At 38.8% G+C, this 27,906-nt stretch overlaps 1 protein-coding gene across 1 annotated transcript in view; it reads left to right on the top strand.

Moving 5' to 3' along the window:
- The first annotated feature begins 3,227 nt into the window (after positions 1-3,227).
- The window catches only part of gsg1l2b (gsg1-like 2b), a 34,055-nt gene continuing 9,376 nt past the window's right edge, over positions 3,228-27,906 (top strand). Inside the window, exons 1-4 of the mRNA XM_004569666.2 lie at positions 3,228-3,681; positions 4,577-4,624; positions 8,317-8,469; positions 26,221-26,332. Of these exons, the coding sequence (XP_004569723.1) occupies positions 3,381-3,681; positions 4,577-4,624; positions 8,317-8,469; positions 26,221-26,332 (614 nt within the window). The 5' untranslated portion in view covers positions 3,228-3,380. The remainder of the gene's footprint in view (positions 3,682-4,576; positions 4,625-8,316; positions 8,470-26,220; positions 26,333-27,906) is intronic.

Here is a 27,906-nt window from a genome sequence, read left to right on the forward strand (position 1 = left end):
TGGTTCGGGTTAGGCTTAATGTAAGGGTTAGGGCTGGAATACACGGCTGGAAAGCGTGTTACCATCGGGAGCATCATTCTATTGGATTCTATCCACAATCCGGGGCATATCTTTGTATCGTTCCTTGATTCTGATTCTGTTGAACAAACCTAATTACAAGAACACAAGCTACTTACTGAAAATGAATGAGTTTCCTCTTTGGGAGTCAAAAAAATATCTTGTTGCATGCTCAGTCATCCAGGTAAGTAAATCTCCAAAAATTGATTCTGTTCATCGGGACGTAACGTTTTCAGTGGGAGAAACGTTTTGTCACTCATCCAAGTTTCGGCTGACTGCAGGAAGCTGACCTGGAAGCTGACCTCCCAGCCCATTGTTCCTTCAGTGGGCTAGTTTCAGTCAATATGCAAATGTACTGTTTATGAGATTGGGGAAAGCTGCAGTCAGCTGAGACTGAAGAAGTCACTTGGACCTTTGGTGAAAAAAAATAGCATTAAATATAATGCAAATACTGCTAATCTAGTCTTAACTATGAGGGAGAGACACTTGAATAATGTAAATGGTGATGAATGCTGGTTGTGGGGGCCCGGGTGCCTAGGGCCCCAAAAGACTCTAGAATCTCTACTGTTTGTTTCCTGTACAATCGACCCCCAGGTTAGGGACCACAACCACGTGCAAATAGTTGAAATTCACAAATGCTTGAGACACGATCCAAAAACACTTATAACTATCTATTTTAACTGGTCAAATACCAAATATACATTAAACCGTCATCCAAAAACAGCTTTGTGTTGGGGAATTTCTGCATTGTTTAGTGGAAGTTTTTAAGAAAAAAAAAACATGTTATTGATATTTTGCTGTGTTTACATTCATGTTAATATTTGAAAATTAGTTATCATAAAAAATGTATTTACTCACAAAAAAATGACATCATTAGCAAATTTTGAGATATGCTTTACAAAAAAGTCAGTGAATAGGTGATTTTTCCATGAATATGGAAAATTTTGATTTTTCTTTTCTTTCCTCCAATTAATCAGAGACAATGATCTGCGAATACTGAATAGTCAGGGGTCAGCTGTGTGGAGATCGGATGATTTAGGAATAGTAAATCACAATCTTCTCTTCTACACCTTACACAGGTTATATATCACAAAAAAGTGAGGTGAATTTTATTGGTTGACTATTCTGTGTCTAATGCATTTTCTACTCTGTGTCTTATTAGCTACATTCTCACCTGCAATGCTTTTAGTATAAAATGGGTTTGGCAACAAATCAATCCCGATTCAAGCATTTTCCTTATTCATTAGCATTGCAAACTTATGGCTAAATAGGTTTTTATACAGGATATGTGAGCTAGTATTGCTCAGAGATAAAGGAATCTGAGAAAATGTAGCGATTTTAAACCAAATGTTGCCATGGTGATCTAGCCAGATTAGCAGAGCGCCACTACTGTGACACTGAAAACTCTGTGTTTAGGGTCAACATATGTCCCTACCCTATCAGTCTGACTCTGTAGTCCCTGCATCAGGATTTGCTCGTGTTTCCTGTATTTGCTGCTCATTTCTATTTTGTTGTTTTCTTGTCACATTTTGATATATTTTATTTTTTCCTGCCAGGCCATCTTTACATTTTCTCTGAATGAATTCACTGGCCATTTCAGAACAGACACTTTTACCCAGTGTTCTTTCCTGCTGCATCACCAAACCTTTTACACTCTTTTGCTAACCTTTTTCCTCCATCTGTCCTTCGTGTATTCCCTATGGGTCACATGGTGATTCTCCTTGCATTTTTAAAATAATTTTCTCTCCGAACTGCAACAAGCCCTTTGCCTGATCACTTTTATTTTATATCTGCTTTAAAGATAGCTTTAAATCTCACAGAAAAAAAAACATTCTTGAGTCAAGGGGGAAAAAAGTTTTTATGTACTTCGGTATCTTGTATTTGTTAACAGGTAAGAAAATAATTCTTTATACCAAGAATACCTCAACAGAATAGAAATCTGACATAGTAACAAGAAAGAGTAAAAAAAATGATTCTCAGTCTATTCTGCTGTAACATATGGGGTTTATATTATGTTTCTAGTTTCTGTATTGATGCCAATCAATATCTACTTGACTAATATCATGAAATTCACAATAACATAACATGTCAAATCCGTCTCTTCAAGTCATTGTGTTGTACTTCTTTTGGTAAACTCATTCAATTCAAAATTAACTAGAGGTGCATGGATGAGACTATGCCTGCAAAAAAGCTGACAAAAAGTCTAATTACAAATTTATTTTATATTATCATATGTGCATTAATGACATTATAGTGACATTTCAATATTATGGATGTTGTCAATACGTGGTTGTCATGACATAAAAAGTGTCAAATGTGACAATTTAGTTGGTTTTATAGCAGTTTTTTTAAATACCCACCTCTGCCAAAAGCAGAGGTCAATTTTCAAACACATACAGGGATCCCAATATATGGAAGTTTTTTCTCATTGGTTAATGTGAATCATCTTAAAGATAAAACCATAAAGTACTTAAAGAAGCTGAATATATGATGTGTATTTTTCTGCGTGTCAAAAATAAAGGAGAATTGAGTGAAACAAAGAAAATAAAGTATTTATTGACTGGGAGGGTCAGCCTGGGGGGCAGTATGCGCTACTGTCCAAGGCCGATTGTGCTGTTTTGTTTGGGGTTTTTTGCTCCATTTTGTTTCCATTCCTATTCTTCTGTTTTATCCATAATAGCCAAATAGTTTCCACTCTAAACTCTGACAAATACCACCTCCCCCAACGCTTCGAGAAATGGGCTATAAACCGACACAAAAGTGAGTTATCGAAATAAAGTAATAACATAAAAGCATCCTCTGATCAGACAATGAGTGTAAAAACACTGGCTAAATGACTGTGACATCCATTTTTTCTGAGTGCATGGTACACAGTCGGATCCTGTTGTGTTGTTCATTGGAAACATCAGAAATGATCAAGAGGGGAAAGTAGCCGTTAAAGAAACAAAAATGCTGGGGGGGGGGGGTTTTATGACATTTTGTGGCGTGTGGTGATCATTCTTAAAAGGGACCAAGAAGGAACAAATGAGCCCCGAGCTCCGACGCCGAAGAGTTCGTGCGTGAGAGCTAGAGGGGGGAGTGCGCCGGGTGTGTGTGGGAGTGGAGGATGGAAGTGGGGGGAGAAAACCTACAAAATGAGAGTCCGCCGCTGTGGAGGAACAGAAGCGAGAGCGCGCTGAAGAAGCCAGATGTACCGTGATAATTAGCCGAGGATATTAATGGGAATAACGGGATTATGAGGATTTGAGGAGAAGTCACCAGAATCCGGTGTCTCGCAGGGCGAGGGATTAAGTTAGGCGTCTTTACTTCTTCCCTCTGCCGTTATGGGGATAGACCGGCGGCGGAGAGCATCGCTGGCTCTCACCTTGAACTTTCTCGCCTTGTTCCTGGCTGTGTCGGCTCTCACCACCAGCTACTGGTGCGAAGGGACACGGAAAGTGGTGAAGCCGTTCTGCACAGGACCGGTCACCACCAAGCAGTCCTTCTGCATCAGGTTCAACAGCACCAACATCAACGACACGCGGCTGGTGCAGTACATCTGGGAGACCGGGGAGGACAAGTACGTGTTGAGGAAGTTTCACACCGGCATTTGGTTCTCCTGCGAGCAGAACATCAACATGACCGGTAAGTTTGGTTTTCTACAGAAGTAACGGCGGACTGACGGCGGGACCGCTGTGCGCGCTGAGGAGGTGCGTCACGGAGGGAGACGTGCTGCTCCAGCTGCGATGAAATAAAATTAAAAGTCCGGGTTTTAATGCATTGACTTTTACGTTCAGTTCCACATCAACAAGGACTGGATTTGGGGATTAATCACGGAAACTACTGAGAAAATTACATGGAAATGTCACCAGGAAGTCATAATCTGACAATGAGTATTATATTTAACTAACAGGTTTTTGTGCCCATTGTTCAAAGGATATCAGATAGAGAAGTTCATAGACAGATTTATATAAACTCAGGTTCAGGATGTAATGTCAGTACACGCAAAGACATTTAAATTGCAAACACAAATACATGAATAAAACGCTAATTAATCACAATTTAGTAATATTTACAAGCAGACAATGGAATAATCATGTCTGGGAGCCTGAAAAGAGCAAACTAAATATATGTAATGTTGATTAATTGAATTATTCTTGGAATAGTTTTTATGGGCAAAAACATGAACAAAGCAAGGTTAAAGGTATATTTCACCCGCTTCAGTGGTTCTTCTATCACTGAGTGTGAAGCACTACGTGTCCGTGTGCAGACCACCATAAATGCATTTGTTGCACTGACAGTAGAATTTCTGGCCAGCACACAGCTATACGCTGCATTTCAGGCAGAAGACTGTGACACCCTAAGAGGGGGTGAGGGGGGTTGGGTGTTCTTGTTACTACATAATCACAGACTGGAACTTTTTCTTTAAAATTTTACATCGTAACTTTATCTTTGTGGAATATGGAGGAAAAACATATGAAGTCTGACATGCTATCAGCTTGGTACATGAAATAAATGTTTAATTTACGTTCTTTTACAGGTGAGAATTGCAGAAATTTCCTTTATGTTGCACCATCAAACGAAAGAGGTAAGTTTTTTTGGTTTTTGTTTGTTTTTGGGTTTTTTTACATATAAAATGTTACTGCAAATAAAGACTTTTTCAGGGACATGGCAAAATTCTCAGTCAATCAGAGCCTTTATCAGTTTTGTCATCTCAAGGCTTAAAATAACCCAAAGATCTCTGTCATCTGTATGGCTGCTTTCTTGTGACTCTAAATAAGCAGATGAATCTGAAGTGGACGTTTCAGTAATTTTGTCAGTGTGATGAAATGCTGGCCAAAGTCATTTGGTTCTCCACTGACCCTCTTTCAGATATTTTTTTCTAGACATTTGTTTAAGCGTCTTTAGGCCTCCAAGTGATGTATTAAGTTTTTTCTTCATCTTCTTCTTCATCAGCACTGACTTCCTGTCATTTGAAAGTGAGTCAGGTTCCACCCCAGATTTTTTTCTCACATAATTATCCTATATTGGAAAAAAAAAATCAACAGCTATTGGTGACACCATGGAGTTGTGGATGACCTAATCACTTGTGCTGCTGCTAGGCAATAAGAAACCAAAACAGTAAATCAATCAGATCCACGTGGTTTTCTCCCAGTTAATTAGTGCCCCGAACGCTGCTGTTGTGCTAAAATCTGCCTCTCGTTGCATTCTCGGTGTTTAGCACACAGAGTACAAATGAAAGAGGATCTTGGTCTCTGGGTCTGACAAAGTCAGTGGGGAAGTGCGTTAAACATGCATTTTTCTGATGGTCAATCTCATATTCTCGTACTATTTCAAAATGGGGATTAAGCCACATCTGGGTCTTGGGTGGAGGTTGGAAACAGTCATCATGATGTCACGCACTGGTTGATGAACTACTATAGCCACAAAATAATCTTTCTGTTAACTTCCTGCTTTTGTTTTTCCAACCCAATATGAAAAACAAGGGGTGAGTGTGGATGAGAGCCCACAGACACTAACCCCCCTTGAAACAGCAACTTGTCAATCAGAAAATAGCCACACCCTAAATCATAATAATGTTTTGATCCCAAATGAGACTGACATAGAAAAATGAACAAAACCTATATAGCACATTAAACTTCATGATTAAGATCATGAAGTCATTAGGAAACTAATAACTGATGTCATTTTTAAGTAAACCAAGCAGAAGAGAAAAATATCTGTGCTATATTTCCTGGCACCAACAGTGCCATTAATTAAGCAGATCCTCCCGTGGGTCACATTCACAGGGTCAAAAATGTTTCCCAAAATCTCAACTCCTAAATTTTAATTAGAGCTAGCACGTAGTGAATATATTATGTATATTATGTTTGATACTCAGTTTTTCTTATTCATTTTTTCTCAGTCAGAATTTTATAGTAAAAGTTCAGTTTATTTTGTCAGGAGGCAGTACGACATGACAGAGAAGATACGTATTGTACCAGACTTAGCAAAACAAAAAAATTATTTTTTTATCATAAAAAAATGGGAATATTTTCTAGACCATCAGCGGGGAAGAGAGGGGAAAATGTAAATCCAAAGCCTGATTATTCCACTGAGCCCAACCTGCTTCTTTATTTCCAGAAAAAACTGACAACAAGGTTTTTTGGGAGGGTTTCACTCAGTTGTAGTTGCTGTCAGAAATCTTCCTTTTTGTGTCATTTATAGACAGAGGTGGGTAGAGTAGCCAAAAAATTGTACTCAAGTAAAAGTAGCACTACCTCAACATAGTTTTACTAAAAATAAAAAGTAGCCATCCAAGAAATTACTCAAGTAAGAGTAAAAGAGTATTTAGTGAAAAAGGCTATTTGAATACTGAGTAACTGATCATAACATCTGATTTAATTTTTAAAAATGAGATAAATGGTAAATGGCCTGTATTTATATAGCGCTTTACTAGTCTCTAAGGACCCCAAAACGCTTTACACATCCAGTCATCCACCCATTCACACACTGGTGATGGCAAGTTAGATAATCAGACAGACAAAAATATAAAGTTTAGTGCAAATTTTAAAGACTGAAAAGCAAAAAAAACATGAACATAACATGATTACAAAATAATAAATCTAAGCAGAAGAAACACTTTTCTAATTCATTATTGAACTAATATTTAGAGAAGGTGATATAAATATATGTTAGAATAGTATAATACTACAGGTAAAATACTTCCAGTGACAGTATATGGTGTTACTTTATTTCTCCAAATGGCACAACAGACTCAGCAGATAGAACAACATTAAAACAACAAATAAGAAGTCTCACTTCGACATAAACTGTAGATTTGTGTCTGTGTCTCGTGCATTTTTGGTTAAAACGTTTATTATTCATTCAGTGAAGTTACTCACACTGAGTAACCAGACTTTTTTCTCAAGAGTAGCAATACTTCATAACAATGTTACTCAAGTAACAGTAAAAAGTACAGTGTAGTAAAACTACTCCTAAAAGTATTTTTTTCCCAAAAACGTACTCAAGTAAATTTAACTGAGTAAATGTAATTAGTTACTACCCACCGCAGTTTATAGCTCACTCCTCCACTAAAACCAGATCCCCAAAAATGCCTTATTTCAGTATATTTCAGTAACACAAAGAACTGTAGTGCCTAAAAACTACAGCGTACATCTGTTTTAGAAAAATATTGCTGTCTTAAAATAAGAAAAAACAATTAACTGACACCTGTTTTGAAAGACTGAGGTTAACTCCCTCAGACAATGGCAGGCTAACACTTTGTTTCATTCAGTTGTTTTATACAAAAAGAAGAAAATTCAATAAAAATGCCATGTTTATCCTTTAATCCCTCCTACACACATGTGCTTCTTTCTTTTCTTTAACTATGCAAACAATTAACTGTGTGCAGACATGTAAAATGCTGCATAACAAGATGTGGGCAGTAAATTAGTAATCTGTAACCAGGCAACTCCATATGAGCCTCGCCGCAAAGACAAAATAGATCCTCGTATAAAGAGATCTTCAGCGACTGAAACAATAACTTGGATGCCAGACTCTTTAAACAGAAGCCTGTACCGTTGTCCCTGTACAACAGGTTTAGAGCATCCATCTCTTTGCAAACCATTTGCCAGCATCATGATTAAAATACTAGGATTTAGCAAAACAAAGAAACATTTCTATGGAAGGGGCTTAATTGCAGTGTTTTAAAGCCTCTATCTTTTCCACCTGCCTAAATTAAACTGAAGAAATCTTTTACTGAAGTCAATTTAAAGCAAGCAAGAAAAAGAATTTTTAGCTGAAGGACGTATTTCTGTCCACAATTCATTCAGGGATATTTTGGGTAACAGGCATGTTACGTTTATTACACACCTTATGATTAATTAACCACACACTAACTGCCTGCCCTTGGGTGATATATGCAATTACACTACAGCGTACACTGACAGGTTTTTAAATCCGCTGATATTTTGTCCTAACACGTATATAGACTCCAGCTCAGAATGCTCTGCGTCTCTGGGTAGATCATGCTCTGTATCCTCTCCCTGACTGTGAAGGTTAATGATACGGGGGATGGGGTTGCCGGTGCACCTTTCTCCACTCACTCTTCCCCGCTTCCTCTGCCTTTTCACGTCTCTGCTCCCTTCCTTCACCCTTGCTCACCCATATTCTCCCTCACGCCCCAATTTCCCTTCTCTCTCCCCACGACGTCACACTTCAACACCACCATCCACACAACTTGATTTTTTGTCTTCTTCCTCTTGGCCATTACTTTGCTATAACAAACTGTTTTCACAGGTGTGCTGTGGCTGTGCATAGTTGCAGAGTGCCTCTACATTCTCCTGCTGGCCACCGGAGGCATCCTTATGTCCATAGAAGTGTGTCACATCGGCAACGTCATCGACGGGCTCAAGCTCAACGCCTTTGCTGCCATATTCACTGTGCTGTCAGGTGAGAAGCATTAATATAATTACCATCTTTGCCATCAAGTTAGTGAAAAGCATCAAATCAAATAGTTGTGATTCAATGAGCGCTATTTTTGTTCATGTTTGTTTTGTGCTCTCCAATGAAAAGATTACAGATACTGTGATTGTTGTCAGTATCTTTTTCCACTTTAGATGAGAAGAGCTTTTATTTGGACATATTACTAACTATACTATATATAACTATATGTTGCTGCCATTAGTGAGTCTTATAGCCTCCCAAAAGTCAACTGGAAAACCTTGAAACTAGGTTAACTGGCTTCCAAAGTTAGAACTCATTGTTGTTCTCTTGCGTTAAAGGGAGGATTTTCAGTAAAGCCAATCATATGTGGGTAGCAGATACTGAGTATCTTCTTCTGCTTTCTACGTGTTTGTAACCAAAACCTGCTCAGACAGCGTTGGTCAGTAAAATAAAGTACCGTACTTTCTGGACAATAGAGCACACCTGTATATAAGCCGCATCCGCTCTATTTTTAAAAAATTTAAAAAAAAAAGATATACAAGCCGCACCCAGCTATAAGCCGCAGATATCTATGATGAAAAAATAGATATTTACTGCATGTACAGAACAATCTTGTAGTGCAAATGTACAAGTATGTACCTGAACAGATTCTTTCCGAACAATGCCTTTTAACACGGCAGCAACTTTGCTGATTAAAACGTAACAGAACCAAGAGAAAATAACCGCTATTTATTTACCTCCATTTTTCCTGTATTTGAAACCACATGTCACTTTAATCATCTTCGCTGAAACCCATGAAGTCGTCTTCTTCAGTGTCGGAGTTGAACAGGCTCAGAAGCGCTTCATCACATCTGTCTCCATCAGTCTCGCTCTCCGTGTCACTGTCATCCTCCGGTGAAGTTGGCTCTGAAGGTGCGCCGCTCTCTTCGCGCAGCAGTCCAGCCTTTCGGAACCCATTGGTGATGGTGGATTCTTTCACAGCACTCCACGCTGTTAGGATCCACTGACAGACATCAGAAAAGGATGCTTTTCGCATGCGGCCAGTTTTTGTGAATGACTTTTCACCGCTTGTCATCCAAGTCTCCCACTCAACCCGTAGTGCAGCTTTAAATGCCCGATTTACACTGATGTCAAGTGGCTGCAAAAACTTTGTTGTACCTCCAGGAATCACAGCTGGAATGGAGTTTGTTTTCTTGATCGCTGCTTTCACAGAATCTGTGATGTGGGCCCTCATGCTATCCAAAACAAGCAGTGCTTTTTTCCGGTGAAAAAATCCTCCCGGGCGCTTCCCATAGCACTCCGTTAACCATTCCTTCATTAGACCTTCTATCATCCACCCTTTGGTGTTAACTTTGACCACTATGCCTTTCGGGAGTTGTTCTTTCGGCATAGTTATGCGCTTAAAAATCACCATTGGTTGAAGTTTTTGTCCGGATGCCGTGCATGCCAGAACGCAGGTGAAGTGCGTCCTCTCATGGCCTGTTGTTTTCAACAACACGGATGATGCACCTGTCTTGTTAACGGTCCTGGTCAGAGGCAGATCAAATGTTAAAGGTACTTCATCCATATTGATTATGTCGTCTGGTCCGATGGAGTTTTCTTGTATCTTTTTTTCAACGAATTTGTGGAAGTTTTCAACTTTTTCCTGATAGTCAGGGCTCCCCCCTGACTATCAATTGCAGTGTTTTAAAGCCTCTATCTTTTCCACCTGCCTAAATTAAACTGAAGAAATCTTTTACTGAAGTCAATTTAAAGCAAGCAAGAAAAAGAATTTTTAGCTGAAGGACGTATTTCTGTCCACAATTCATTCAGGGATATTTTGGGTAACAGGCATGTTACGTTTATTACACACCTTATGATTAATTAACCACACACTAACTGCCTGCCCTTGGGTGATATATGCAATTACACTACAGCGTACACTGACAGGTTTTTAAATCCGCTGATATTTTGTCCTAACACGTATATAGACTCCAGCTCAGAATGCTCTGCGTCTCTGGGTAGATCATGCTCTGTATCCTCTCCCTGACTTTTTTCAACGAATTTGTGGAAGTTTTCAACTTTTTCCTGATAGTCAGGGGGGAGTTGCTGACAGAGAGTGGTCCGTGCCCTGACGGACAGGTTTTTACGTTTCATAAATCTGAAACACCATGACGGCCCACCTTTGAAATCTTTAATATTCATTTCGCGGGCGATTGTTTTGGCTTTCAGTCGGATCTGTACAGTGGATACACCTCGGCCACCTGCTCTCAGTGTCTTCACCCATTCCTCCAGGACATTTTCAAGTTCAGGCCACCTGCTTTTATGTCCTCTGAAAGCTTTTCTCGACTTTTGGCATTGCATGAGCTCTTCCCGCTGCCGCCTCCAACGTCTCACCATAGACTCATTGACGCTAAGCTTGCGTGCAGCAGCGCGGTTTCCCTCCTGGATAGCAAGATCGATGGCCTTCAACTTAAAACTTGCATCATACGAACTTCTTCGTGTGGTTTCCATGATGAAGGGGCGAGGATTTGAAAATAATTACCAGTTGGTAATTTGTTGTGCGTGTTCTATCTGCTAAAGAAAAAGTAGTGTATTCTTCTTTGCATTGATTTTTCATCTATCTTGTTTTTTATTCTAATTCTGGTTAGAGTCCCCCTAGTGGTGGAAGAAAAATCCACAGAATAGCCGCACCTTTGTATAAGCCTCATGGCTCAAAACCTAGGGAAAAAGTAGCGGCTTATGGTCCAGAAAGTACGGTATTGAAATTTAAATCAGAAAGATGCTGCTTCCAGGAGTCTTTGTCTTCCATTTGTCACATATAAACTGATATGTTGCTTCCATTACTATTACTCCAGTTCATAACCGATAGTGTTCCATTGTTTGATTTTCATATCCAGTTATGCTTTTATTGCAACTATTTTAGATATGTGTCGTACTTAAAAAAAAGAAGAAGAAGCTATTGCTAATCCAGTGCTTTCCAGATGATTTTTTTGCAGGATGGGCCAAAGTCTTACAGTACTTTTCTGCATTCATTCAACTCATTCAATGTTTAATTGAGTCATTTTGACCAGTTCTCCAGCAACACTGGCTGAAATGCAGCCACAGCCTCTACCATGTTTTACAATTGACTTTAGACAGTCACTGTTGTACCTCTCACCTGATCTCTTCCATGCATATTGATGAGGATATACATTGGCAGTTCTTCCCATCTAGTTCACAAGCTCCCGAAAGAGTGTAACAATATGCCCTGAGGGGAGGGAAAGAGGTGTTTTAGAATTTACCCCCCTCCAGGTAAAAAGTAGTAAGACAGATCAAGGACATTGGAGGAAATCTGGAGCTTTAGATGAAAACCAAAGCAGACAATTCAGATTTTTTATACTTAGCTCTGCATTAAGGGGTTGTGATGTCATCTTTGTACACGGGATGATGAAAGAATCTGAGATGATGGAGGAGCTGTCAGCCATGCACTCAATGTAAGGGACAAGGACAGGGCATGATTAGTTCCTGGAGGCAACTGCATGCTTGGGTAGGCTGGGGCTCAAATGGGAGGCGTTAGAACTGATGGCTGTCCTGTTTTTCTCTACTTCAGACTTTCCAAAAACCTGTGAATTGTGGTGGATCGTGGTCTCTTTGGTGTTCTGGTTTGATTATTGCTAAGAGACTTGACAGCCAGGTTTGTTATCAAATGCGCTGATAACTTGCACTATGAAGAAGAGCATATGAATTTGAATTCGAGCCATTTTTCAGTCAGTTGTAGTTTTTGTCGTGGTTTAAGCCATGCTCTCCTTTTTACAACTCACTAAACTATTAAGTTTATATTTATTTAAGGAGGAGGAAGTTAGCCTACCTTGCAAGTTTTTGCAAAAACAGAATATTTATGGATTGCTATAGTGCTGAAATGTGGAAAACTATCAAGAACCACATTTTGTTTTTTGTGGACAAGGGCCTTTCCCTTATTTTTGCACGCGATTACATTGGATAGCATGAGAATCTGAAACTCCAAAGTGAAACTTTCTTAACCTCCCTTAATGGCAAGGTTACTATTAAATTTTATTAGGTCCTGTTGAGGCATTGGCAGCTCCTGTGCACTCAAGAATGTATTTTTCAGCATTATGTAACGCACAAAAAGACAGCATCCTGTAACTTCACCTGATTTTGGTAACATACCGATGCACCAAATGAATAGTGACAGTATTGCATTGATGTTAGGCTCCTTGTCCATGAAGTCACCGCATTCTTTGCTAATATAAAACTGAAAAGTCATGCCCTGTAGAGGACCCCAAAATAAAAATTAACATTTACTGCAGGAACGTTTATCCAAGCTTTAAATACACTTTTGCTAAGTACTGTAAGAAAACTATAGCAAACGCTTGAGATATATACTGATTTTATTCCGTTTCTGTTTAACTTTAAAACCACTGAGTCCTTAGTTCTGCTTCCTTGTTGGCATTTATCCAGTCATATATTCAGGCCAGTTGTAGCCTCTCAGCCCTGAAAAGATTTCCAGCCAGTTTGCAGTCTGCCTCCCTCTCTCGGTGGAGGAATTAACAATGACCTTCTCTCTAATCCACTCTGTGAAAATGATCCCGACCACCACACTCTGGGCAGTGATTCAGCAATGAAAGATACTCGACTCCACGACAGTGACTCACAGCTTTTTGCTGCTTTGATAGGTGAAATTCAGAAAATGTGTTTTTAAAAAAACAGAAAAGGCTACAGGCTGAAGAATCGTACAACCTGTAAAACCGAGGTCCACACTTTGACCAATTTATTTAATGCTTAAAGGTTGTAACATATGTGTGTACTGTATCTATTCTTTAACTACAGGCAGTTCTAGTTAGACTATAGAAAAGACGCTTGTAGGCCTGGAGTAAAACTGATGCTATACTTGATCCACGGCTCACCCAAAATATGTTAGCATTTTGTGAAACACACTTACCAGCTTTTGTTATGTCAGTGACATGAGAGAATCAGTACTCTTCTCATCTCTGGCTAGAGACACATATTGTTTAGCATTGCTTAATTTAAAGACCTGAGGCAGCAGAGAACAGCTAGTCTGGCTTTATTGAAATATGTCTAAAACATGATAACGTCATAAATTAGCATGATGTGTTGGATTTGTTTAATCCATTCATAAACCGAAATGCAGTAATGTGCAAAAGTCTTGAGCCTTCTCATTTCTTGATATATTATGAGGAAAACGGGAAATACATGCAGAGACTGAAACATGCAGTCCTACAGCATATATGTAAAAAAAAAAAAAAGAAAAATCCCCCGCTTGCCCCTGTGGGCGGTCAATCCTTCAAGCTCGGGTCCTCTACCAGAGGCCTGGGAGCTTGAGGGTCCTGCGCAGTATCTTAGCTATTCCTAGGACTGCTCTCTTCTGGACAGAGATCTCCAATGTTGTTCCCGGGATCTGCTGGAGCCACTCGCCTAGCTTGGGAGTCACCGCACCTGGTGCTCCGATTACCACTGGGACCACTGTTACCTTCACCCTCCATATTTTCTCGAGCTCTTCTCTGAGCCCTTGGTATTTCTCAAGCTTCTTGTGTTCCTTCTTTCTGATGTTGCTGTCATTGAGAACTGCTACATCGATCACTACGGCCGTCTTCTTCTGTTTGTCTACCACCACTATGTCCAGTTGGTTAGCCACCACCATTTCGTCCATCTGTACTGGATATCAGCCACTTACTCTATCTGCCGGTGGTACATACTGTGCAGGGGCCTGTCCTTCCATGATGGTTCCTCGCCTTCCTCTTTCTTGGGTTTCTACTGCCTGAGGTATTCACTGAGCACGTGGTCGCTTGGGGCCATCTTCCTGATGTGTATATATATATATATATATATATATATATATATATATATATATATATGTGTGTGTGTGTGTGTACTGTATGATAACAATATATAAACAGTCTGAACTGTTTTTCAAGCTTTCTTCTAAATGAAATAGACTTGAAGTAGACTTCAGGATAGTTTTCCAGGCTCCTTGATGGACATTCAAAGCACTTCTTTGGATGCTGGTTGCCTCTTTTTCAGTTCTCTGTCAAAATGATCCCACACTGCTTCAATATCAATGTTGAGATTCAGGCACTGGGAAGGCAAATCCATGACTGATAGTGTTCATTTTGTGCTTTTCTGTTCTGTGTTTCATTGTCATGCTGAAAAAAGCATGACAAAAAACCAATCAGATACTTTCCAAATCGTTTTGCATGGTGGATTAAACTCCGATGGCACTTTTCTGTGTTCATAATTTTATCAGTTTTATCAAGATCCCCAACACAGAACCATGACAAAGCCTGCCCTGTGTTTCATAGATGGTTGTACTTCTCTCCTGACCTTCCCAGAACCACACTGACAACGATTTAGATTCTTGTAATTTTTTAAAGTGATCCTGAGCTATAGTTTTCCAGGCTTTCTGAAGGTCTTTCAAAGTTTTCCTGTGGACATTGGCTGCTTTTTCACTCATTGTCATTCTAGTCTACTTTCTGTTTTTTAAGCCACTTAACATCACTATGACTCACTTAAACATATAAGCTGGTCAGATCCACAATAACATTTTCTGCTTGCATCAAGCTTGTAACTTTGCAGACATCTTGAAACCTAATTTAATTAATTAGCTAAATTAACTGTAATTTCAGTGGTCACTGGAACATAAATACTGCATGTATAGAATCACCAGTAAAACCAGAATAAAAGGTGTTTTAAAATGCTTTTAATGCCCAATACTGACTTTCCTACTGTAGGAAAGAAAAACTGTTCATTTTGGTAAAAGGTCACGACAAGGAGAGTCTCTATCAAGAACAATGTGGATACAGAGCAGTGTCCGAAAGCATTACAAAAAAATGGAAATATTACGTTTGCTCAAACCCAACGAAACTTTACTTCTTTGATCTAACTCTAAGACAAGACATTGCTTTGATTGATGCTTTTCTTCAAATAGTCTGTTTTAGTGAAATGTATTTTGTTGGAAATTGGTGCAAGAATGAGGTTTTTGTCTCTGCTTGGATCAAATTTTCTGTCATATTTGTCTTTTTCAAAGAATCCGGCTTTATGTCTGTGAAGGAAAGCCCCTGATCAGAAGGCAAAGTTTTTAAAAACTTTAAGAGACCAAGAAGATTAGAGAAATTCATTCAAGAGACATATATGGATATGTGGTGAGCCTGAGGCTGCATATTGATTAGTTTGACGTTAGAGTTGGATTCCCCCTAGTCTGACTGTTGCTTTGATTTTAGTACAGAGTAACCCAAGTTCTCTTTTGATCCTGTTGGCATATGAGGCAATGACGGAGCTATAGTCTTACTAGTTAAGTGTCCTCAAAACTTCATATCGTGTATCAGGTGCCTTCTTAATCCTATATGACTTTTTTTGCAGATGAATACACTGGGAATGACCTACTTTTTCCTTAAACTGGAATATTTACAAAAAAAAGAAGTAAAAAGCAAATTGAAAGTTCTCATTCAAATAGATTTGTATAAAAGTGATATGGGTAATGCATCATATTTATCGTCATGACATCAGCACCACCCCACCCTGCTTGTAATCACAATTACTTCAAACCTACATTGCCATTACATTCAAATCACCACAAACTGTATATAAAAGATGGATGCAAGTGTCTTAAACATGCATTATTTCTAATGGCCAGCAGGGAGGGATGTTCAAAAAGGCATCAAGCTACATGGAAGTCTATGGAAAAACAGCCTTCAGCTCCTTTGACCTTAGTAAGACTTTTCCTGATCAGTTCAGATCAGTACCTTACATATTCCTCTGGTTATCAGTTTTATCACTCCTCATTTTAAAATCACCAAGATGGCAACAGTACTAACACTCTGCTCAAGCCTTTAAAGTTTGAGTTCAGGTGACCATCTTTTGCCTGGCATAGACTCAAGTGAGAAAATGCACCTCCAAACCTATTGTCAGTTTAAAAAACTGGTGAAGGTTTAAAACGCTGTAGCAAGGATGTTATAAGATGGAAAAGATAACTAAGATTTACCTGATTTTTTTATTTGTCACTTGTTAATCATATTGACAGTTTGCTTTTGTGTCGTTGTGGATTGTGCATCACTGTGAATCGTGAGACTTTATTATCTCCTTTCCAAATGGGAATCTCTGAGACTGACAAATGAAGCTAATCAGAAGTGCCAAAATCTGCAGTTCCTTTAATGGCCAACTGAAGCTAGATCCATATGTGAGTCAGTCCCCCAGACTCCAGTGTTGAAATGCCCAAGTAATTGGCATTTAAAAAGCCATTACTTTACAGTAAATGGATGTAGACGATGCTGGATGATTTTATTTTATCTTCTATTTATTTCTGGTGCATTTTACTGGCAGGGGCAGGCTGAAGGTTGACACCTTTTCCAGGGTCTGTCTATCACAGCAGAAAAACTACTGACCATCACTCAGTCATCCTGTTGTGGTCTTGTGATATTTTCATTTTCACCTGATAGGTGCTGAACCTAGCATGCTCTCCTGCAACTAAACTCAGGAGTCGTGTTTTCACACACTTACCCAGTGTTTTGCCAGCTGTAACGTTCAGTAAGATAGCGAGTGAACTCTCAACCCAGGCCGTATGTGTCATGTTTTATTTATATATGGCTCGCTGTCTGAAGAAGTGAGCTGTTTGCATAAATAGAGGGGGTGAAATCTGTGAGGCTGGTACTCAAGTGTGAGTGTAGTTTTTATTTCTCTAAAACACAAAATCATTTAGAATTTTTTTACGGCTTTTGTTGCAGTTCGTCGGCTCTCAAACATCAACGGTTTAGTGTCCTTGTAACAGTTTGTTTCTCTTTTTAATGGGCTGAATATGTTATGTTAATGAGGTCTGAGCTGAAATTTTATTACACCTGTCAGTTATGTGACGTATGATGAGGCGTGTGAGGTGATGATGAAAAACAGACGTATTGGAGAAGTAAAAGAAAGAGAGGCTTACTTTGATGTGAGGAATGAACTTAAGTTGAGCTGAATTCGGGTAATTAATGTGAGCAATGTGAGTAAAAACTTCAGTTTTTGTGCTGAGTGTGTGTTAAAAAAAATAAAAACTGTGGTTTTAATAGCGGGTGCCTGCGGAACTGCCAATTTGTTCCAATAGTAAGAGTGGTCATGCTAACTGTACTGTGTGTGACAGAGACTGCTGCTCGTTAGTGTATAAAGAGCCTGAGGGGACAGAAGGAAATACTGAGCAATCTGGAGCTATTTTAGGTGATACTTAACAATCTGAGAAAAATGTGACATGTTTCTCATAAACAAAACCAAAAAAGCATTTGTATTCCTTTAATTATATTTCGCATTACTTTTAGAAAATCTTTTTAAACATTGCAGTTTATTAAAAAAACAAAACGGTTATGCACCATTTAAATACAGCTTATTAATACAATTTTTCTTGATATGAAAGAATCTTTTCTGACTTTTTCAAAAAAGCAAGTTTCTCCAAACTCTCTATTCTCCATTTGTGTTACACTCTAACTTGCCAACTGTCAGCTATTTTCTGCCTTTTTCATGCTGCCCAAACAAAAAGAGCCTCAAAGTTTCATTCTAATGAGAAAGCTATACACAAGACAAACTCTGAAACTCTGGCTTTTTCCACTGGACCATATAGATGAAAGGAGTTCAAAACATAGACTTGCCTTCAGTTGATAAGAGCACATAAAAAGACCTCTCTGAAAACTACAAAAACACCTTTGAAAATGTTCAAGTTTTCCTATTCACCTTGCTCTGCAATGTTTTATCTCAAATAAATATGAAATAAAATATCCATAAAAATTAAACTCTACTTCAAAGAACACATGCTCTGGCGGATTAGATTAACAACACTTACCGGTAATACGCGTGTTCTCAATTTTAACAACTTTTTTTTTTTTCACCTTCCAGCACCTTGTCTTAATACCTGCAGCTTAAAGCAACTGATCTCCAAAGCAAGAGAAACGTGGCACAGCAGCAGCAACAAGTTTACTTATCTCTGACATGGAGACAAACATCTGCCAGATAACCACACTTTCTGTTTCTATTTCTTAAATTAGTGTGTGCCTAGTGTACTAAAGTGTGCATGGATGTGTTGCTTGACTACTTAAGGCACAATGAACCTGTAGTTATTTAAGAAACTACCAAAATATAACAAGAAGTAACAATTTGATTTTATGTTGGAGGACTGCAGATGTTTTATATGTACAGAACAAATATTTCAGTGTCAGTGGAGTAAAGCAATCGTTATGTTAGAGAAATCATCTGCTCACCAAGTATGTGTAACCTAGTGACAAGCCTGTGAATGCTGGCTAGTAGCACAGTAACACAGCAGTACTTGTTTTTTCAGTCCTGTATGCTGGGCTGCATATTGTATGCTTACAAGTGTACTAATCTATCCTTAGATGCTGAAGAAAAACAGGACGCCTACAAGCTCAGGAGAAGCTATATTAGCACAGTAAAAAAAATATGCATAGAAGATGCACCTAGTGCAGCTGCTGTGATAGTGTAGGTAAGTAGAAATGCACAGATCAACCAGCCAAAGATCAGAATCAAACGAGTTCCAGGATTCTCAGCCCTGACTGACCAGTCAGCCTCATGTATGACATATTATGAGTCGTCCTGTTTCATGCCTGTGAAAAATCCACAGTGGTGCAGGGAAATGGTTGTGTGCACACTCACAGGCATACACTAATGCCACATTCCTTAATAAGTTGGAATTTCTTAGTGTCACAATTTGAATCTTGAATGCCCCCTCAACTTGGATTTCCCACTTGGAAGGTTGGAGTAGCCCTACCAACCCTCGAGGTAACGGTCCAAGATGGCAGCACTGAACATGAGCAAAAGTAAAACTGTAAAACCTGTCCTGCCAATGTTGTGTATGTGTGACTGACTAAACAAGCCATATGCAGAGCACTGACCAGGCTCTATACATGAATGTGCTCCAGCTGTTTTAAAAGCAAAAAAGTTTTATGTTGTATTGATACATGAATGGCTCTAACTAGCTTATCTACCTAGCAAATCCTGTTTTTCTTTTTTGGAAGGCCAAGTTCAGAGGTATTTGGACCGCAGCAAAACATGCACTATGACTAAAGACACAACCCACTATGAAAACATACAAAACACCTTGAAACAAAATTATTTGTTTACATTGTAAAGAAGCTAACAAAGACAACAACCCAGTTTTAACCAACATAATTTAATATAAAAAGAGCAGCTTAGAAAGGCAGCTTCTCAGAAGTAAAGATGAGGAGAACCATCCATCCATTTGCTTCTGCTTATCCTTTTTCAGGGTCGCTGGAGCCTATCCCAGCTGTCTTAGGGCAAGAGGCAGGGTACACCCTGGACAGGTCGCCAGTCTGTCGCAGCGCTAACACATAGGCACAGACAATCATTCGCACTCACATTCACTCCTATGGGCAATTTAGAATTTCCATTGAACCTAACCCCCCTAAGTGCATGTCTTTGGACTGTGGGAGGAAGCAGAGAGAACCCACACAAACACAGGGAGAACATGCGAACTCGACAAAAGAAGACCCCGTCCTGATCCTGATGGTAGAATTAAACTCAGGACCTTCTTGCTGTGCGGCAGCAAAGCTGACCACCATGTCACCATGCTGCCCCAGTCCCACTGTTCAAGAACATGTGTCTATAAGTTGTGGGAAAATTTCATAATAATGATCTTCAGTGTAATTGTGAAGCCTGTGAATGCTCTCTTCTTGTAGTCAGAGGAATTGAAATTTGAAATTAGTGTTTTCTTTTTTTTTTGCACACATCCTCCTGACTTTTTCGGTGAAGTCCTTGCACATTTCAGCAAGCCATATTTCTCATGAACCACATACTGCAGATATTAAAACAGCGTTGGTTTGTAGTAGAAGAGTGAAGTTGTTCAGACCTTCAACCTATAAACATTTGAAGCATTGCAAAATGAAAAATAAAACAAAGAAGACCCAACACTGTTGACTAGGTAGAATACTATATCAGACAGTATTAGGGCAGTGGTGTTAAAAAAGGGGTACTACACAGTAGTAAACATGTCCCTGTACCACACTGTTAGACGTGTTGCTGCCATTAAATTACAATAAGCTAATATTATTTATCAGTTTAAACAATTGGGTTTATTCTTTTCTTACTTACACTTTATACACTATTCCAACTTTTTGGTATTGTGGTTCTATTATTTACTAATATTCCAATACGAGGGAATATGTTGCACAATATCTCTCAACAATAAATGTTTTTCGGTCTGTACTAAAATAATTCTGCTGTGTTCTTGTATGAAATCACACTGTGACATCCTGTTTCTGATGTTCTGACCAGATACTCAGAAAAAGACTGTTCTTCAGCCAACTGGAATTAGACGAGGCATAATGCCCCACAAGAGAGAGAAAAACAATTCATTGCTCTTCGTGTGTTTGTGACTTTGAGTAAAGCATATTGTTTGTGTATAATCTTTCACATGAGAGCATTGCAGATTAATGACATGCCCCTACTTGCAGTTTGGTGTTGTTGCTGTGCATAATGTATAGCTACAATTTGATAGGTCTGACATGCCGAAAAATGAAAAGTGTAAAGTTTGACATATCCTGTGACCGGTATTGTATTAGCCACAAAAAACACATGTATTTTTTCTTTTTTCATATCCGCTTTGTCGTATGACAGATTTCTCATGCAGTTCTAAACGCAGGATTAAAAGCTCAACCACCTTTTGTACACTGGATGAATAGTCATTTTCCAAACAGCGTGATAAAGGACAAATAATCCTTAGTGTCAGACTTCAGTTGTAGCTTGTGCACAATGACAAAACAGATTAAAAAAATCTAGGTGCCCCCTGTTGACTGTGAGAGAGCTTTGCAGCACAGATTAGGCTAAACTGCTTTCTCGATGTTGTACGGCTGAACTGGATCAAAAGCGTCACATCTCTGAGGCTGCTTGTATATGTTAAGTGCTTTGACACTAAAAATAAATAACCTTGCAATGGCATGTATTGACTTCTTTTGGAAAAAAGTGACCTTGTGTTAGGAGAACAACCATAATTTCCAGATGACAGAACGTGCTGAGACTCGGGACTGCGATTTGTTCCACTCATCCTGATGCACGGCTGCCTCTGATCTGCATAACATTATGATAATGTAGCACTGTCATATCTTTAGGAATAAACATGAGCTCTGATAGGGATGAGATGAGAATTTAGGTGTTTGGTACTGAATCTGGTGCACTCATGTTCGGCCCAGGGATTTGTGGAGGGGGGGGGGCTTATGTGGTAATCGGATTGGTAGGCTACAAATCCGTAGCTTTTTATTCCTGTGCTGGTTTGTGGGCAAGGCAAAATCCAGCACAAAAAAATCAGGTGCAAAGATGAAAATAATAAATGAAGCGAAGCACAGAAAACCAAGCAAGAGGCAGACGAGGGGAAGAGATGGGAAGAATATGAAAGGACAAAGAGTATACCGGATAAGTGGAAGGTGCTGCTAATCTCTACTTTACGTTTTGCACCCAGTTCTTGGTATATATGGATTGGACTCAGTTGATGGCTGCTGAAACCTCCAACAAACAATAGTTGTCCTATTACAGGATGAAAGCACACCTGTTGAGCATGAGATTTCTTCACATAATGAAAAGGGTGTAAATAAATAGGAGATGTCTTGTAATGTCTGGGCTATCTTTTATTCTAGCTTCTCCAGCTCAGTACAATCTCCCATCAGTGTTATCCAGCTTGCTGAAAGTCAGAGTGTGCTTTTTGTTTCCATCTTTTCCATTCATAAAGAGAAAAAAATATTAAATATGATTTACACAAAGATAGGAAATTTTAACACCTTTGCTGTTTTCCATTTTTTACACAAAATCAGATTGGAATATTTTTCACAGTTGTTCTTTCTCACATTTGCCACAGCAGACAATTTTATCCTGCAGATATGTTTGCACTACTGTAAATAAACTATGCCTGAAGTACACAGGAAGCTGAACTGGTAGATGTAACAGGAAATGGTACCAAGATGCTAAACAGCTTATATTCTAATACATTTAACACTGCAAATGTGGGAGAAGTACAAATGGCAGCAAGCATGTCATTTGTTGGTGTTGTCTATATCTGTTAGTTTTTTCTAATTTCTAGTTTTAATCTCAATTTTTGGCATTTATCCTGCAAACATGCCCAGATAATAAAGAGCTGCTTAAAAAGAACAGAGCAAAAAAAAGCAGTATGAATAAATATTAAATGTATAATAGAGAAAGACTCTTTCGTGGCTAGAGTTTTCATTATTACCATCATAAAAGGTGAAACACTGTACTGCGCTATTAATGAACCGTTTGTTTTTTAATAAAATAAAAACTAAAGAGTAAATTTGTTTAGAACGAACAAAAAAGTATGTTTGTGGCAGGCACTGCTGCATCCAGTTAATGGTTCCTCTGAGTATAAAGCTTTATTATCTCTAATTAGTAGTACATTCAAAAACTTCATAATTTTAACAAAGTTGAAAAAAGTTAAGTTAGTTAGGAAAGCTTGTGCATGTTCTTATCCATCATTTTCCTTTCGTATTTTCATGTATTCTACATGGATCTTAAGCTAGTTGGAAAGCTAACTTGCTGCCCAAGATACATAGTTTTACTTTTACTTGCTCAGTATCGCAAGTAAAAGTACAGAATGTTACTGTTTGGGTTTTTAAAATCATTTGGCTAGAAAAAAAAGCTACAGCTACATAAAAACTTCAGCCAATTCACAAAGTAAGCTAACTGTCGCTTGTTTGCTAACTACAGCTCATGTGCTAGCAGTAGCAACAGCATTGCTAATATATTTTTTTTCCTTGTTTAGTCTAGTGTGTGTGTGTGTGTGTGTGTGTGTGTGTGTGTGTGTGTGTGCGTGTGTTATTGTATTGCAATGACTCACACGTATCTTTGAGACGAATGTGACCCTGAGGACACTTTGACAAGGCAGTTTTGAGTCCTTTCATAGGTTGCTATATATAGTTCTGTCTGTGGATGTATTTTATCAAATTAATAATATCAGTATTATAGGAGGGCTGATATTAAAAGCTAATATTAGCTTTTTTGATAATCTGCTAGCGACAGCATTTATAATGGCCAATAAATGAAAATTTTAAACTCGAAAAAAGATGTAGGAGAAACACTCCAATCCACCAGGGGTCGAATGTTGGGTGTTTTTAACAGTAAATTATAGGGAAATCTATTTTCCTGTCGTGTGTCTAAAAGAAAAAATATCGCCTGATATATCAGAATATTGGAATGCTAAATCACCACATCTATATCATTGGGGTGCATTGCATCTGTGCTAGATGCTTTTCTGAATGTTTACTGGTGTGCAGTTAGGATTAAAGGCAGGTGAGAATAAGGCAGTGCTGGGAGAAATTCAGCTCTACCCTCCTACCATTACCTGAGGTCTGAGGTCTGGGTTTCTCTGCTCCACTGCTGCCAACACAACCCAGCCACAGATAAGCAGCCAAAACTGGATGGATGAATGTTTCTACAAAATATGTTTTTCACCAGCGTGTTGCTGGTGTAACTCAACTGTTTGATTCAAATGTAGTGTAAAAATTACAATTAGTTAAAAACCTTTGTTGTTTTCCTTGTAAATTGCATATTGGCCTTGAGCTGAGCATGCCTAGCAACAGAAGCTTAAAGGGAACAGGGTTTAGGGAAAAATGAATTGTCTCTCTGTTTTCCCCTTGACTCTCGTGGTCTTCATCTCACAAACAGTGGCACGCTGAGATTGGCTGTAATTACCATATTTATGCCTTCATTTCTTTCATTGCATTAGTTGATCCTATTCCCAAGCAGAAGCCTGCTTACGTGCAAAAGTAAATAACTCCACCAACACTGCTGTATTCTGAAATTTACTGCAAGATTTATTAGCAGCAGCAGCACTGTGAATGGTATTGTTTTCACCTCGTGAGTCAGCTTGTCATCATGGGAAATTGTGGGCCTGGATATACCTACTTTAGCAGGAGCTGCTCACAGAGGCTGTTTTGGGAGCAGTAGCTGTGCCATGTTTTCAAATAAAACGGTAAAATACACCCAGTTTATAATTAACTAATAGTTAATGAAAAATAGTACATTAATTACTCACTAACATAACAAAAAGCTCTCTTCAATGAATGGTTTAAAACACCGACAAAGTGCAGACACAAGGATGGCAAAAGTGAAAGGCAAAGTTACTAGATACTAGTTAGGTCTGCTATAATATATGGTTGGAGATGGTGGCACTAACAAAAAGACAAAAGTGGGAGCTGGTGGCGGAGTTGAAGATGTTAAATTTTTCATTGGAAATGATGGACAAGATTAGAAATGAGTACATCAGACAGACAGTTTGGGATTCATGGATGTAGAGAAGGAGGATATGATGTGTTTGGTGTGACAGAGCGAATCTTATGAGCTTAAGAGATGCACTCAGTGGCCACTTTGTTAAGGTAAAAATACTAATCCATCACTGTAACAGGGACCCAGTGGTTTCAGGTAAGTAGGCATGGTGAAGATGTCCTGCTGATATTCAAACCAAGCATCAGAATGGAGAAGAACGTTGACTTAAGTGGCTTTGACGGTGGGAGGGTTGTTGTTGCCAGGCAAGCTGGTCTGCCTGGCAACAACCTGGTCCTTTCAGAAACTTATGATCTACTGGGTGCTTCCCACATAATCACCTCCAGGGTGTACAGAGAATTGTCAGAAACTGGGAGAAAATGTGTTGTTGATGTCAGAGGTCAGAAGAGAATGCCAGAATACTTTGAGCTGATAAGAAAGCAACAAAGCTCCCTTGGTTACATCTGCAGTACACAGAAGTGCATCTCTGAATGAACCAGGTGAAGCAGATGGGTGCAGCAGCAGAAGACCACGCGATGTACCAGCTAAGAACAAGAAACAGTGGCACCTGCTGGGTCATAGGCTAGCCAAGATTGAACAACCGCGTGTGATTTAAATGCCGCAGCTTATGTAATATTTTTTAAAAACTTTTTTATCAGAGTTCTCCGTGTTGTTCCCAGTTCCTTGGTGCGCTGCTACTTCTTCTGGTTATTAAGGAATAAATGAGAAAATAATAATGCAGTAGACAAAGAAAAGTTGGTACACCTGAAAGTTGCATTTCACTGTTTATTTCTCACAGTTTTAGTTTTATTTTGTGCTCCACTTGGACTTTTCTGATTGATTTTTCAGCTGTTAGTGAAGTCTTGTCTATTTTTCTTTATGTATTTATTTCGTTTTAAGAATGTGTGAAATAAGTAAAGAAACAGAGAATCAGTGCCTAGTCTGGCCACATAGTTAGAATTTCAGCTCCTGTAATATTTCTCTCTGTATGTGATCATTTGCCAACCCTAAAAGAAATACATTCTGTAGATAGCAGCACTACTCGGTGTGACTCGCTTAAACTGTAGCTCAGTACCCCTTGCAGTAAAATGAATAGTGAAGGAAGCATGCAGATTCAGCAAATACAGAGTATGACTAATCAGTCCATGTGACAGTGTTATTGAATTATTAGACCATTAATACTCATTTTTAATAATATTTTAGTTAGTTCTGTGGTTTCATATCCTGGGATTGGTCAAAGGATATGTTAAATAGCTGAGAGGCAGTTAGAGAAAATTCTTCTGCTCTATTTTATTGCGTTCTTAGAGGTTTAAACTTTGTGTAATAGCAGTGTTTGACATGTATATGGTTGCAAACAGCTGCTCGTGTATGCGTCGTCATGTGTTACATTGTGCAATACTGCCATCAAGTGGTGGCTATCAAGAAATACACTTAGCAGGTTCTTTGGCTGCCAGTGTGGGTAAATCTTATTGATTTATCAGTGTTTGTGTACGTGTGTGTGTCCAGGTCTGTTGGGGATGGTAGCCCACATGATGTTCACCACAGCCTTCCAGCTGACAGTCAGTCTGGGCCCAGAGGACTGGAAACCTCAGACGTGGGACTACAGCTGGTCATACATGTGAGTGATGTTGGTTCTTTTTATTTTGCTCCCAAGCAGCCAGACATTCGTGTCATTTTTAAAGTGCTCTTGAACAATAATTCTCCAGGCTTTCTGGAAGTCTTTCAAAGTTTTTGTTCGGACATATAATCTAAAAATCAACAAGGTTTGTGAGTCACTCCAAGCCGAGTTTGGAGAATTTTTCTGAGCATTAAATTCTGACGTCTTTTTTAAATTTATTTGTAGCAAAATCGGTGAACTGACTGTAACTCAACAATGATTCCTTCTAATCATAGTTTTGTACAGATAGCACATCTATAAATTACACATTGTCATGCAGCCATGTGCAACACCATGTGTAAGGACATAACTGCAAGATGTTTTTTGCATGAAACTCCTTTTCTGTCCCATTTAGGATTTGAACATTTATGTTCTGCTCACTGCCAAATACGTGAGCTTGTTAAACTTCAAACATGAGCTTTTACAGGGGCGTTTTTTTGTGTTCCTGTGCCTCCTGGTATAAATTGTCCACAAATTATGCCTTGCTTCAATGCAATTTTAACAGTTTGCAAAGCCATCTGTGGGCCAGACTGAACCTTTCAGCACCTCAGTTGTAGCCTACTTTTCAGTCTTTTCATCTGCTGCAATCACAGGTCCAAAAACTGAGCTTGTTAAGTGGATAAAGGAAAAAGCCCACTCTACAAGATAGCTTAGTCTTTTCTCTTTGTGTCTCCTGTGCTGTTGCTCTCAGCCTACTTTTCTGTATTTCTCCTTACCCCGCTCCCTCCCATTACAGTCTTTGTAGTAATTTCTTTCTTATCCCACTGTTTCACCACTTGGCCCTTTGAGTCCTCACTTGTTTGTTCTCCCAAAGCATTGAAATGATTTGGTAAAATGTTCTATACATTGGTTATTTCATTTTTGATCAATTTAAATTGCACAAGAACAGCAGAAATATGTAATACTTAGTTTAACCATGCATTGCAGTTCTTTTCTCAACTTTTGTTTGCTTTGTGCTAAACTTGGAGCCCAGCTGATATTGAATTTTAAATCACTGAGTACTGGTATCAGTATTCAGTGATTTGAAAGGCAAACATTTCAACAGATTAGCCAATATCTTTTTCTTTTTCTGTGTTGCTAGTGGGAAAGCTTGTATTTATCAATCACTATAAATACTAATGTTGATAAATCAGCACACAGGTAATACTGGCCAGTAACATCAGCCTGACAACAAATGGGTTTGGCTCTAGTTAAACCTCATCAGTTCGATCTTTATTCCTTGTTAAACTAACAATTATGCCTGAATAAAGCAGACAGGTTTGCAGGGCTTTTGTGATGAATCAGCGCCACCCGGAGGACAATTCCTCCTTCACATTGGCTGGACTTTTATTCTGCAAAAACACGATGAAAGCACATAGACAGTTTTTTATCAGCATAGTACATCATTTCTGGTGGTTATTTAATATAGAAAAAAAGAATCTTTTACTCATAAATATCATAATTTATGCATTCTTGTAAATTTAGGATCAAATCACTAAATTACAAAGAAAAGAGAGCCAGTTTTTGGAAGCCACCATCTTGCACCGCTGTCTTGA

Source organism: Maylandia zebra, linkage group LG8 (genome assembly GCF_041146795.1).
Source record: "Maylandia zebra isolate NMK-2024a linkage group LG8, Mzebra_GT3a, whole genome shotgun sequence".
In the NCBI taxonomy this organism is placed as follows: Eukaryota; Metazoa; Chordata; class Actinopteri; order Cichliformes; family Cichlidae; genus Maylandia; species Maylandia zebra.